General features: G+C 47.2%; 1 protein-coding gene across 8 annotated transcripts in view; it reads right to left on the bottom strand.

The window, feature by feature from the left end:
- The window catches only part of DPF3 (double PHD fingers 3), a 262495-nt gene that overhangs the window by 155966 nt on the left and 91761 nt on the right, over positions 1-14768 (bottom strand). Inside the window, exon 1 of one of the 8 annotated variants that reach the window (XM_028496113.1) lies at positions 7330-7465. The exons of the other annotated variants lie outside the window; for them this stretch is intronic. Coding sequence (XP_028351914.1) covers positions 7330-7361 — 32 coding nt within the window. The 5' untranslated portion in view covers positions 7362-7465. Of the gene's footprint in view, positions 1-7329; positions 7466-14768 lie in introns of those variants that run through there. 8 annotated transcript variants of the gene reach the window in all.

Consider the following 14768-nt stretch of genomic DNA (forward strand, 5'->3'; position numbering starts at 1 on the left):
GGTGGGGGGGAGGGGTCTAAGTTTAAAATAATATATTTCTTAACCAAAATATTTAGAGCAGTAAAGAAAGAAAAAATTTAAATGGATTCTTCTGTACTCTTTTTCACTTTTTTATTGAAGTGTAGTTGATGTACAATATTTTGTAAGCTACAGGTGTACAATATATAGTGAGTCACAATTTTTAAAGGTTATATTCCATTTATAGTTATCGTAAAATACTGGCTATAGTCCCTGTGTTGTACAGTATATCCTTGTAGCTTATTTTATATCTAATAGTTTGTACCTCTTAATACCCTACCCCTATCTTGCCTCTCCCCCTTCCCTCTCCTCACGGTTAACCACTAGTTTGTTCTCTTTATCTGTGAGTCTGCTTCTTTTTTGTTATATTCACTAGTTTGTTGTATTTTTTAGATTTCACATATAAGTGTTATCATACAGTGTTTATCTTCTAACCCTTTTTTAAAAGTCAATGGGTCAGATTCTACCAAAAATTTTAAAGCAAATTCCTTATTCTGGGAGGATACAATCATTGAAGCTTCTGAGGCATCTTTTGGAAACTACTTGTGAACATGCCTCCTAAAAAAAAGCCCTTTGCTCCTTTTTTACCTCTGGGTATCTTCCCTCTCACAAGGACGGCATAACAGCTCAGAAAGTGTCTAGCAGTTGCAAAACCTAACTGTAATCAAATTATAATAGGGCTTCCCTGGTGGCGCAGTGGTTGAGAGTCTGCCTGCCGATGCAGGGGACACGGGTTCGTGCCCCGGTCCGGGAAGATCCCACATGCTACGGAGCGGCTGGGCCCATGAGCCGTGGCCGCTGAGCCTGTGCGTCCGGAGCCTGTGCTCCGCAACGGGAGAGGCCACAACAGTGAGAGGCCCGCGTACAGCAAAAAAAAAAAAAAAAAAAAAATTATAATAGTCACACAGCTGGAAATGAATTGGGGAGGGGGAATGAAAGCCCATCAAAATGCTATAAAATGGAACTGCACATAAGCTGATGTAATCACAGTAACAAGGATCATGAGATTGATCAAAAATAAAGAACCATTTCCTGCGAAGCGTTCACATCTGTGTCCCACCAGTTTAAATGCCTCCTTCTGCTAAGGCGATGCAGCTCAGTGTAACAGAACTGTCGAGGGCAGCTCAGCACAGGCAAGGTGACACACAGCCTGTCCAGGGTGTCCTGGGGACCCCAGCTTCCCTCCACATAACAGAGACCAGTCACATCACATGGATGAGAACTGACAAGAACACACAACAGAGAAGCGTCTGATGTGAGAAGCTGTTATCTGGTTTCCCAGGATATTTTGACAGACTGCCAAAAAAGATGTTAACTATTCCAACTCCAAAAATTCTGCTTAAAGAGAAACCATGGAAGGAAAGGAGGGAGGGACAGAGGGAGGGGAAGGAGGGAAGGAAGGAAGGAAGGAAGGAAGCAGAGAGACAGAGAGAGAGAAAGAAAGAGAGGGAGGGAGGGAGGAGGGGAGGGGGGGAAGGAGAGAGGGAAGGAGGGAAGGAAGAAGGGAGGGAGGGGAAGGAAGGAAGAAAATTGTACACTAAAACTCATCAACTGGATAGCTAGTGGGAAGCAGCCGCATAGCACAGGGAGATCAGCTTGGTGCTTTGTGACCACCTAGAGGGGTGGGATAGGGAGGGTGGGAGGTAGGGAAATGCAAGAGGGAAGAGATATAGGGGCATATGTATATGTATAACTGATTCACTTTGTTGTAAAGCAGAAACTAACACACCATTGTAAAGCAATTATACTCCAATAAAGATGTTAAAAAAAATAAATAAAATAAAGATGGCTTCAAAAAAATAAAATATAAATAAATAAAAATCATCAACTGGAGAGAAGAGGGTTTCCATTTTCAAAACAAACTTCTGGAAGCCAGTACAAAAGAAATCTACAATAGGATCTCAAATCAGACTTTTCTCGATATGCCTGGAACTCGCTTCCAACAGCTTCAATCCCAAAAAGAGAAACAAGAAAGTGAACTTGCTGAAAATGAGAAGCGCGTTTGGCCAAGTCCATGCCCCATACTGAATGGAACGAAAAAGTCAAACAAAGTGGCTCACTGGGTGAAAATTAATTTCATCTTAAATACTTTCCACTTTCATAACATGCAATGTTATTAGTAACAGGCATGCTGCGGGGAAATGTGTATTTTTAAATGTAATCTTTGTGTGAATGATACCTCCCTTATGTAAACAGGAGAGATTTTCTGAGTACTGGAACAACCGTATTAAAGACTGAAGCTACAAAAATGTGACAGCCATCACCCTCTGCCATCGTCTCCAGGGAAGTCACTTTTAAACAGGCCAGGCATTGGCAGCGATTCGGAAACAAAAGTTTAAAGCCTTTTTTAAGATATGACAGGAGAAAAGAGACTTCATTCTCTGATAAATTCAAGCTGCACTTCTCCAAAAGTTAATTAGCCAAAAGCTTCACAGGGCTTGCTCTGTTCTCTAGAAGAAAATCAATGGCCAGGTATCCCTAACCCATGGAAAGCAATTTAAACAGGAGAGGGGACAAATGTCCTTTTCAATGTGGTATTTTCTTTTTAATTGAAGTATAGTTGATTTACAATGTTGTGTTAATTTCAAGTGTACAGCAAAGTGATTCAGTTATACATACATATATATACTTTTTCAGATTCTTTTCCATCATAGGTTATTATAAGATATTGAGTACAGTTCCCTGTGCTATACAGTAGGTCCTTGTTGTTTACCTATTTATATATAGTAGTATGTATATGTTAACCCCAAACCCCTAATTTATCTCTCCTCTCCCCATGTGGTATTTCTTTTTAAAAAATCCCACATTGATAGGATCCCAGGGGTGACATTTGCATTAAAGTTGCAAGGGGCAGGGACTTCCCTAGTGGTCCAGCAGTTAAGACTCCTCGCTCCCAGTGCAGGGGGCCTGAATCAGGCAACTAGATCCCTCATGCATGCCACAACTAAGAGTCCCGCATGCCGCAGCTAAGACCCAGCACAGCCAAAATTAAAAATAAATAAATATTAAAAAAAAAAAAAAAAACGTTGCAAGGGGCAGAGGAAGCTGGGAAAGGCTGGCAGCAAATGAATCATTTTGTGCAGTGGTGACCAGTGTGCCCCAGGCTGGGACAGGCGCGGCCCAGCCTCAGCCATCACCTGTCTGCATCAAACCAAGGGGGCTAGATTTTCCACAGGGTGATAGATGTCTTGGGCTCAGAGAAGCTGGCACAAGGCAGAGTAGAATGATGGTCTCATCAACAACAGACTTCAGGCTACTCAAGGCTGCAGTCAGAAGCAGGAAAGGCCGGGGGAACAAATTGCTGGGCTCTCTGCCAGAGCAGGAGCCCCTCACGGCCTGCTGCTTGGAGCAGTGCTGGCTGCCCCATTCTGGAGCTTTTGTGAGGGGTTTTGTGGGATCCTTAGCGATCCCTTCTGGAGTGAGAGAGCCATCCTAGCTCTGAGAGCTTTCCAGTGGCCCTCCTTGAGCATATCTGTGGAGAAATGGATTCTAGGCACCAAAGAGGATTCAGAGTGGAAAAAAAATAAGACTTCTCCAAAATGACTGCCAACTAGGCTCCACATGTGATTTTCAGAGCCTGTCATACCCTCTCCAAGACGCCCTGCTCCTCTTCCTCACATTTCCCTCTCCCTCTCTCTCAAGACCTTGCCTGTTCTCTTAGATTCCATATCCACTGTGCTGAACAGACTCCCAGATCCGACCCCCAACCCAGACACCTAGGGGCCCTCCCTCTTCATTGTCCCTGTGGTCCCATGTTCTGACCCAAGGACAAGCGTCCTGCCCTACCTCAAACATGTGTCCAAGAGTGAATTCTTCATGCCCTGCCAAAGCCTGCTCCCTCCCCAGTCTCCATAGGGGTGGCAGTGGGGACCTGAGGGAACCCTGCTCTGTCTCTCCCCAGCACCGTGTCCTTGACCCTCCCCTATCCTTCAGCCCAGCTGGCACCGAATTCTTTCATCGGGGAGCTCTCCCATTCTCTCCTTTCCCACCCCGTGGCCACAGGTCCCTTCCAGCTGTAAAAACAGGACCTTGGCCCATCACAGCTATTTGTGCTCATAAACAGAGATAAGCAGAGATAAAGAGGAGCTCAGGCCTGTGGCAGATTGCTGGCCCTGCCTTCCCCCATCGGCCCCTCATCTCTGTGGGCACCTGGCTTTCCTGCTGTCTCACTCAGCTGCCCAACTTTCACAACGGCCCCCACACACACATTAAAACTCATCTATACCAATTTGCTAACTTCCTCCTGTTTGCATTTAAACACGTTTAACTCTAACTGTGGCACGGAAAGCCATCTCCCATTTGTGTCGTGTTTTGTAATAATTAGCAAGCAGGGGGCAATATTTGGCAAGGTGGGGGAACCTTTTCATTTTCCTCACGGTTACACTGTTCCTAAAGCTGCCCTTGAAAGAAAACCAAGTTTAGAATTTGCTGTGGACTGAATTGCATCCCCCCACCCCTGAAATTCAAGTGTTGAAGCCCTAACCCCACAATGGGTGGTATTTGGAGATGGGACCTTTGGGAGGTAATTAGGTCATAAGAGTAGAGCACCCACGATGGGATTATCGCTTTCTCTCTCCCTCTCCCTCCCTCTCTGTCTCTGTCTCTGTCTCTGTCTCTCTCTCTCTGCCATGTGAGGACATAGCAAGAAGGCAATTACCTGCGACCCAAGAAGACGGCCCATACCAGACCTCACCTAGACCATGCTGCCACCCTGATCTCAGACACCCCAGCCACCTGAATTGTGAGAAATAAATGTCTCTTGTTTAAGCCACCCAGTCTATGGTTATTTTGTTATAGCAGCCCCAGCTAAGACAGTGTTTCTTAAATAAAATAGGAAGGGATATAGAGGATTTTAAGAGAGAGATTCAATCCCCTTCCTCCTCATTCTGTCCTCTTCCAACACAAACAACAATAATAATACTGTTAACAATGTCAATTTTAACTCAACTCAATGTTTAATATTTGTCTTCCCTACTAGACTACAAACTCCATGAGGGCAGGGACCACATCTGCAGGGCCACTGCACACAGCCAGCCACTCAGATTTTACACTAAACCACACCAGGCGCACCTTTCATATAAACTCCAGTGTGAACCGTACTGGAGCAGTGTAACCCAGCAGCCCTGCATACCTGGCTTTTCTACCGGTTCACCTCCAGCATCTAGCACAGAGCCCAGCACACAGTAAGTGTCCAATAATTCTTTGTTGAATTGCTTTCAACAACTCATATACCACTCACTTATGGTAGGAGTTTCAATCAGAGCAGTAAAGCATACGGTGCATGCATGGTCTTCTGAGTTTTTTGCACATATAGGTTGGTGATTTAGATTACATGACTGTCTACTTGCAACTTTAAAAAAAAATATTCAAAGAATGTTTGCAGGCACTTCCACTTAGTCCTCAGCACCCGGCCCCTGTTATTGCAGCAGTCTCCTGACTGCAATCACCATAGCTCTTCTCCTACCCAGCTGACAAAAAGAAGTCTCCCTCGAACCCAGTTTTCAATCTTGCATCCCTCAGTACAGAAGCCAAGATGGCTCCCAATAGTGCCAAATTCTTCTACTGAGCTGTTAAGGCCCTTGGAGAGTCTTGGTATTGAGGTAGAACAGAGACTTGGAATCAGGCAGATCTGAGTCCAGCTCCACTGCTTACTGGCTACACAAACCTGGGGCAAGTTACTTACTCTCCCTGAGCCTAAATTCTCCTTCCCACAATATGGGTACATAGCTCCTACTTCAGCTCCAAGATAATTAAATGAGAACCTCTGACTCACAGAGGTAAATGCCTGTAATCAGTGGTGAGTCCTCTCTCCTTCCTTCAAAGAGCAGTGTTTTCTGCCATTTTATGACTTGACCCTCTGCTGAGCAGGCTAATGCCCTCCATGTGACACACATACACACAACAGTATCTTTGAGGTTGTCAGGTACCCACACAAACCTCCAACCCAAGACATTAGGCAGCAGGGTGGTGAGGCCAACCTCAGGCATCAAGGAGAGCAGAGTAGGTGCTGCACGATGATCTCAGGAGTCTAAAGCCTGCCCCAGGTGCAGAAACCACATCTGGCTTGTTTGCTGCTCTATCCCCAAGCCCAGCAGAGCTTGCTGTGTTGGGTTGATGATGAAGGATTGAGTGAACGATGAATGAATAAATGAATCCTTATCTGACCTTCCTGTGTATATGAAGCAGACAGGCCTTCCCTGGACCCAAGCAAAATACTTTACTCAGAACCCCCCCACACACCCGAGTCTGGAATTCTTGCCTCCTGTCCTTGGCCTGGTTGATCTTACCCTGTTCAAAGGCTGGCTGAAGGCCCACCTCTTCCAGGAAGCTTCCCCAGTTATTCCTGCCAACGGTTCTTGCTCTCTGCCTCTCTGAGCTCCCTAATTGTCTCACTCATGTTTGGCCAGTCTCTACCACCCTCCTTCTCTCTCCCCACCCAACTAGATTATAAACATCTTGAAGACAGGGACTAAGAGTTATATACTTCTGTGCTACCCCACCAAGCACAGTGCTGAGAATGTAGAAGCATGTGATAAATACAGATTGCTTGTTTGAAATGTCACGCCATCCTTAGCAAACTCATGGAAGCTTCACAGTTGAGGGATGCTGAGGACCTTCTTTCTCCAGATGATAATGAGGTGAGCCTGAAGTTATGTGGCTTCTCCAGAGCACAGGACTAGGCATCTGAAAACAGATATCCTATAAGTTCAAATCCTACTGAATTCTCTTCATCATCTTAAAAAGGGTCACTTCAGCTCTTGAGATTGTATTTCTCCATCTACAGTACTCATGCCAAGACGCAGAACTAACATTCCTCTTCCGTGAGCTCTATAAGAAGCTCACTGAATATTGTGCTGTGCTGTCATCAGATCACCCCAGGAAGACTTGCTCCTCTTCTGCTGATGCAGGAAACACCCCTTCTGTGCTTATCAAGAATGCCGTCACCCCACCTTCCAGAAGAAGGATCTAGGGCAGAGGTTCTCAAACTTTGGTTTGTATCAGAATCAATGCGGGCAGGAGGGTGGGGTGGCATTGTGAAATTCTGATGCTGGAGGTGTGCCTGTAATCCAGACATCTGGATTTTTGTCAGATTCCCCCAGTGATTCTGAGAAATATGAGACTCACTAATTGAAGGACAGCTCCCCCAAACTGCAAAGCAAGGGCAAGAACAAGAGAGCCCTGTGATGCTCTTCAGCCATGTTGTAACAGCAGAGCAGGAAAGCCTGGTTAACCGACTTTGACTCAGCTTGTTTCGTTCCTGTGGGAAATTTTTTTCAGGCAGCAGACATGGATTAACCTGGCAGCACTCACCTGCAGCAGACGAGTCCCACAGAAGTCCGCATCTCTCACAAAACATCCACAAGGCCTGGTCAAGGCAACCGTACGGAGATCCTGACTTCCTTAGGGCGGTCACTCTGGAGGCGACTCTGACCTTCCTAACATCACAGGAAAGGCACCTGGGGAACGAGGGTATCGCCTTGCAAAAGCCAGGTCAAACGAAGAATTTGAACCCTAAAACTCCCATCATGACTTGAAATGCCGCTCAGTCTGACGTTCAGGCCCGCTAGACCCAATAAATCCCTTTTCCGGCATCTGCTCTGGTGAAGATTTTTCAGGGACTTATTATGCAAAGCTGCCTAAGCAAGACGGAATTTATATTGAACCTGGCCATGATTTCTGAGCTGCCACTGGGTGTTCTGATGACATACGCAACTTGGGGTTGAAGTCAAGGGGTAGCCAAGGACAGGAGACTAGAGGTAGGAGAAAAGCAGTGTGATTCCTTCCAATAAATAATGGGAGAATGGGGGAAGGGGAGTGAGAAAAGGGGGATGCTCTGTGGGGGGAGGAAGACTGTAGCTTTTCTTGTATCCAAGGTTTGCCTTTCAAATGGCATCCAGACTTGACAAAATAAATCTCTCCTCCAGAGGCTAAAGAATGTGTAGAATGCAACCAACTTTCAAAAGTGGGGGGAAAAAATTGCTTTATCTAGGGTGAAGCATACCTAGAAAGAAAACACACACCCATCACAGAAACTTCATTGATTAAGTATTTTTAGTTTCCCTGGTTCATAGACTAAGTCCTTTCTGAAATCCCAGCTATGTGCTGGACACCAGTATGCTGTCCCCCGAGTGTGACTGCCAGGAGAAGCAGACCATGGATTAGAGACAATTCTCGGACAAACACATCCTTAGACCGCATCTTTGCTGCTGGAAAATAAGAGCCTCAGTGCTGCCCTCCCCAGTAAAGGGAATATTGGTCTGGCATTTAAAACACAGCCACAAAGAACACATCCTCTGTAGTCAATTCTCGATGCAGCAGTCCAAGGGATCTTTTTAAAATGGAAATCAGATCATGACATTCTCCTCCTTAAATCCCTCCAATGGCTTTCACTGCACTTAGAATATAATTTGAACTCGTTCCCGTGGCTACAGGCCCCCAGACTATCTGGCTGTGCCCACTTTTCCTACTTCATCTTGTCTCCTCCCCCCCTTCCCTACTGGACTCCATCCTCACTGCACTTCTTTCTGTCCCTCTAATAAACTAAAATCATCTCATCTCAGGATTTTGCACATGCTATTCCCTGTTCTTGGTATACATTTCTCGCAGATCTTCTCATGGCTGGCTTCTCTTCAAAGAAGTCTCTTTTCACTCACCGAATCTAGGGTAGCCCAACCTACTCCACTCCTGCTCTAGCCCTTACTATCTCATATCCTATTTTATTTTTTCCATACTATTTACCACTCTAAAAAAGTCTCTGGGGCTTCCCTGGTGGCCCAGTGGTTGGGAATCCGCCTGCCGATGCGGGGGACACGGGTTCGAGCCCTGGTCCGGGAGGATCCCACATACCGCGGAGCAACGAAGCCCGTGCGCCACAACTGCTGAGCCTGCGCTCTGGAGCCCGGGAGCCACAACTACGGAAGCCCGCGTGCCTGGAGCCCGTGCTCCGCAACAAGAGAGGCCACCACGATGAGAGGCCCACGCGCCGCAGCGAGGGGTGGCCCCCGCTCGCCGCAACTAGAGAGGGCATGCACGCTGCAGGGAAGACCCAACACAGCCAAAATAAATAAAATAAATAAATAAATTTTTTAAAAAATTAAAATAAAAAAGTCTCTGCTTTCTCTTGGCCTGCTGATCATCTCTACATAACAAAATTGTGAACTCTGGGCGAGAAGGGCCTTTATCTCCCTGACAACTGTATCCCCTACACCTAACACAGGATTTGGCACATAGGAAATGCTCGTCAGATAACACTGAACAAATAAATGAAAGATCCAGGCCAACCTGCAGCAGAGAGTTTGGAGGGTATGGAAGCCCAGCCTTCCAGAGGGCAAGAAGGTCAGTGCTCAGGAGAGGACTGTGCCCCCAGCACAGGCAATGAGAATCACACCGCCACCTTCTCACTTCCGATCCTCTCACACACCCGTGACAGTGGGTGAGGGACCAAGTCTACTGTCCATACCCAAATCCTGCTCATGACCCCACAACGCCACCTATACAACCCAAAGCCTGGAGAGAAGTGGCACCAAGTGGATAAACGCTGGCATTCATGGTATCAGTCACTCCTTTCCATGCCCAAAAGGACTTTCCAGGACTGATACTGGCACCATAAACTAGTGGTGGCCAGAAGTGGTCCCCGGAGTAACTTACTCCAGTTCCCTGAAAGGGCCTCTCTCTGAATTAACCTCCTCTGCATGTATGTTCTCAGAGAGCTGATCCATGTCCTCTTCCAGAGCCCCAAGCCCACCGGTGGTGGCAGAGGCAGAAGCAGCATGCAGATGGGGAAGCACTGCTTGATGGGAAATCAATGGGAACTTGAAGGTCATCTGGAGGGCGCTGTCTCCCCATCATGCACCTGCTGGGATGGGATTTGTGGTCCTGACCTCGCTTGGAGACCTCTGCCCTCCTGTCAGAGTTGGTTAAAATCAGCCTGCAGAAGCAAACACCCTGCAGACCAAATGATCTCTGGGCCGTCCTTCTAAGGGACATCAAGCCAAACAAAGAAGCACTGAGTCTCATTTAACCTGCCACAAGGTTGAGAGTCACCCCAATTTCTCTTGGCAGCCCCCTGGGAAAACTGTCCCAGGCCTGCTGCTTTTGGAGGCACATACTTGTAAACCTTTTAATAAAGACAGAACAAAGCCAGGCTAACCAAGAGGCTGGTCATGTCTCCAAATTTAAATTCTCTGGTGGAAAAGGTAGAACTGTCTTGAAAACTCAAGACCAAAACTGAAAGGTGAGTGCACTCTAGAATTACCTAAATCTGCCCTCATAACCTCTACATCCCAGGATAATGACAAAGGATACCAATACCTCCACACTGCTTAAAGGAGGTCTATTTTTCTTCCCATCCCAACAACTATTAGGAAACATGACTGGATTTAGAACCTGATTCTCCTTTCCTCATGGACCTATTTTCCCAAGTCCCCTTCCTTCCTTCCATCTTTCCTTCCTACCTCCCTCCCTCCCTCCCTCCCTTCCTTCCTTCCATCTTTCCTTCCTCCTTCCCTCCCTCCCTCCCTCCCTTCCTTCCTTCCTTCCTCCCCTCCCATGCCTTTCCTCATCTTCTTCCCCCAGTCTTTCCACCTCATCAACAGTCACTTAACATACAGAACAGGAGAAAAGCATTCAGCCCACATCTCCAACCCAAAAGGTGAAGACGAGTCTGATATAAAAATGAGGACGAGACACCCTCAACATATTTATAGAAGGATGACAAGATGACAATGATCATAAAAATAATAGTGGCAAGGTTTCCATTTGTTGGGCACTTACTATGTGTGCCAGGCACTGTTCTCAGCACTTTATATGTATAATCTCATTTCATCCTCACAACAACCCCATCCTTCTATTTCCCCCTATTTCACAGATTAGGAAACTGAGGCTCAGAGTTTTAAGCGGTGTGCCTAGGGTTTTAAGTGGCACTGTGAAGACAGAAGCCCAGGCAATTTCAGTCTCGCTCTTGGCTGCTACACTATCAACCTCCCACAGGGACACCACCGCCCTTTCACGGTGAGTTGAGCCTCCAGAACTGGAATGACTTGAACAATACTTCTTTTTTTGGAGGCACCTGGTTTCTCTAAGAGCATCACCAATTTGCTGGGTAATCTTAGCTACTTCTCTTTTTTGGGCCTCAGTTTCCCAAACTGCCAAACAGTCCAGAGGTAAACTTTCCAGTCACAGAGTCATCCTCAGTAACTCAAGAAGTAGGTTGGTTATGGGGCTGCCTGAGAAGATACCATCAGAGAAATACAAAATGTCATGGTGTAGTTTAGAAACCACAGCCATCCCGAAGGTGGACAAGTGCTGATGGACTCTGAGAGGCCCTGTGGGTCTGAACATCTACTGAAGGGAGGAAAAGAAAGATGCCAGGCTATCATAAACTAGGGTCAGAGTTAAGAACCCCAGAGTGTTAGAGACCATCTGGTCTGATGCCTTTGTTGTACTGCAAGGAAAACCAACAACCAGAAAGGTGAGGTGACTTCCTCCAGTCACACAGGGGCAGGGCTGAGAGTCAGTCCTCAGCCTCCAGGCTCCCAGTTCAGGGACTTCTCCACTGTTTACAGTAGGGGTCCGCAAACTGCAGTCCCTGGGCCAAATCTAGCCCACCGTGAATTTCTATAAATAAAGTGTAATTGGAAGACAGCCACACCCATTCATTTATGTACTGACTGTGGCCACTCTCATGCTATTGTGGTAAAACTGAGTGGTTCCAATGGAGATCGCACGGCCTGCAAAGCCTGAAATATTTACCTTCTGGATCTTTACAGAAAAAGTTTGCCAACTCCTGGTTTACAGTATAAGCCTTGAATAATGTAAAGACTCCACCTTTGGAATGAAAGAAAATAGAATGGGAAGCCGAAGAGTCTTAAGCAGATAGTTTTACAATTATCCCAGCTGGGTACAACTTAATAAAAAACCATAAATACAGTTAGTAATAAGGAAAACAAGCACTAGCTCACCCTACCTATTTAATAATTATCATTAACCACGGCAAGTAAAACTCATCACTGAACATTCTTTTCTAGCCTCCCTTGAAAGCCCTTTTTCACTTAGGAAATACTCTCGGCCAATGGGCAAAATGATGCTTCATACGATTGCACAGACCTAATTTCCTCCTGATGAGTTAAAGACTATTGCTGAGGCAGTGGGGGAATTGAGAGCAGTGCCCCTCCCTGGGGTGCCCTCTGTCAAAGAGGAGGTGTTAAAACCCACTTGTCCCCCGCACTCTGAATAAAATCGTCAGAAACCACCAGGCACAGCAGAGACTCTCATTTATGCCTCTTCTGCGCCTGGTGTTTCCCTGCCTCTCTCACCCATCTCTCTCTTCTCCAGACAGTGATCAGGGTCAGCATACGGCTGACAGAAGCATCCCAGCCCTTGGCTGTCTTGATGAGGATGGTCCGCCCCATGGAACAGAGGGATGGTGCTTGGCCCCTGATAGGCTGAGGTGGGAATCAAGGCTGGACCTCCGTTCTAGGTCAGAGTTGGAACTTAATCACTGTGGGTAGGCAAGTCTCTCAACCTCTCTGGGCTCTGGGCTCCCATCTGTCAAATGCAGAGAATCATCGTCATATATTCCAAATTATGGAATATAGACAGGGCCAAATTAAGGGACAAGGCAGGTCAGCCAGGCAGCACCCTGGGTCCAATCTCTAAGTCATACTAGAACACCACCAGAAATGTGGAAAGTTGGAGAGGCTTATATTTACCAGCATTAACTCAGGCAGAGAACTTCAAGAAGTAGGACCCGGTCTGTGTGGAACAGTCCCGGTTCACACCGAGGTCCTGGCATAACTGCTAATAACTCCTGCTTTCCCTCTCAGAAGTGCCTCTGCTTGGCTGATAAATGATCAGGTCACCCTACTGATAAGCTGTTTAGAGTCAGAGAACAATGAGATCCCCCCACCCAGAACATGGTCAGTGATGGCAGTAAATGGGCTTCTAAGGAAGACATGTCCAGTTCGGTCAAGAATTGGGGTGCAGGTCAGGGGCCAGAACTGAATTGTTTGGGACAAGAAAGGAGAGGTTGCCTCCAGTGATCCGGCTTCTCTGGTGGCCCCTCAGCCAGCCCTTTGCCTCTTTGTATGTTTGTTAAATAAATATTTAGAGAATATCAGCCCTGGAGAGAAGAGGGGGCTTCAGAAAGTATTGTAAGAGCAGCGATGTACCAACAGGTACTTACCACCTGCCTGCACTGCTAAGTACCTGATCTACAATCCCCAGGACCAGGCCCTTCACTGAGCCCAACCCTGACTCGTTCTGGGGACCTGGACCCAAGTGAAGCTCAGAGCCTCCTTTTCTTCTCAGAAACTCTTTCCCACGGGGGCTGCACCTCGTCCACCAATCCTGCTCAACCACAGGGATGCACGTGGCCGTGCTGTGTTCTGGGAACTCCGTCATTAAGCGAGCTGAGAGGCAAGCGAAAAGAAAGAAAGGAACAGAAGAGCCAACTTGAGCCAGAGGCTGACGTCTGTGGGGGAAGAGGGACGGGCAGGGCAGCTGGTTAGAGAAAAGGCAACAGAGGAGGAAGAGGAGGGGGAGGAGGAGGCCAGGACAGGAGTCAATATAGAAGAGAGGGAGCAGCCTGGAGCACCTGCCTGCCCCACAGTCATCAATATCTCTTCTGAGGACAGGTTATCTGGGGAATTTATGCTCTCTAATAATTACCTTGCAGAGGGTTCCACTTATCTTACCAGAAGAATCTGCCAGTTTCCCGACAACACAGGGTTCTGGTTAATTCCACCCACCCTGCCCTCCACCTCTACCCAGCCCTCCCAGCTCCCCAGCTCCAGTCCTCTGACCTCTCACCTTTCCTCGCCTCTCTGGCCTGGGGGAAGTTGAGGGTAGAAGAGTCTCAATAACTTCCAGCAGATTTAAAGGCTCACTGGAGCTGACCGAGGAGGCTGGGGGGCAGTCCCGTGTTGATAGACATGAGAGATAAGTTGAGGCCGGGCCAGGGGATGCAGCAAAAGGCTACACAGGCAAAGCAGAAGCAATGTTTTGGGGCAGACTGATTTAACTATTTTTGTCTTCAGCTGACTGATGCCAGCAGATCTGGTTAGCATTAATTTTTTTTTTTTTTTTTTTTTTTTTTTTGTCTTCACATCCCTCCTCAAAGCCTTCTGTCCCCACCCCCAGCGCTCCGATGATGGCTCCCTCCAGTAATGGTCTGGCCATTTATGCAGTAACCATCATATGCTGCCTTGGGGGGCCAGGGTCTCCGTAAACACGTCCCAGGCCCAACTGTGAGCTCCTGAGAGCAGGCCTTGGTTCAAGTCCCCTTGTGCCAGCATCTGCTCCTGAGTCTGACCGGGCCAGGCACTGTTCTAAGCGTTTTAGAAATAGTGATATGGACTTCCCTCGTGGAGCAGTGGTTAAAAATCCACCTGCCAATGCAGGGAACACAGGTTTGAGCCCCGGTCCGGGAAGATCCCACATGCCGTGGAGCAACTAAGCCCGTACGCCACAACTACTGAGCCTGCGCTCTACAGCCCACGAGCCACAACTCCTGAAGCCTGCGCACCTAGAGCCCGTGCTCCGCAACAAGAGAAGCCACTGCAATGAGAAGCCCGCGCACCGCAACGAAGAGTAGCCCCTGCTCGCCACAACTAGAGAAAGCCCGCGTGCAGCAGCAACGAAGACCCAACGCAGCCAAAAATTAAAATTAAGTAATTAATTAATTTAAAAATAATAATAAGTGAAAAACACAGATGAAATCAAATTTAATAAAATTTTTTTTTTTTTTTTTT

Source organism: Physeter macrocephalus, chromosome 11 (assembly GCF_002837175.3).
Source record: "Physeter macrocephalus isolate SW-GA chromosome 11, ASM283717v5, whole genome shotgun sequence".
Lineage (NCBI taxonomy): Eukaryota > Metazoa > Chordata > Mammalia > Artiodactyla > Physeteridae > Physeter > Physeter macrocephalus.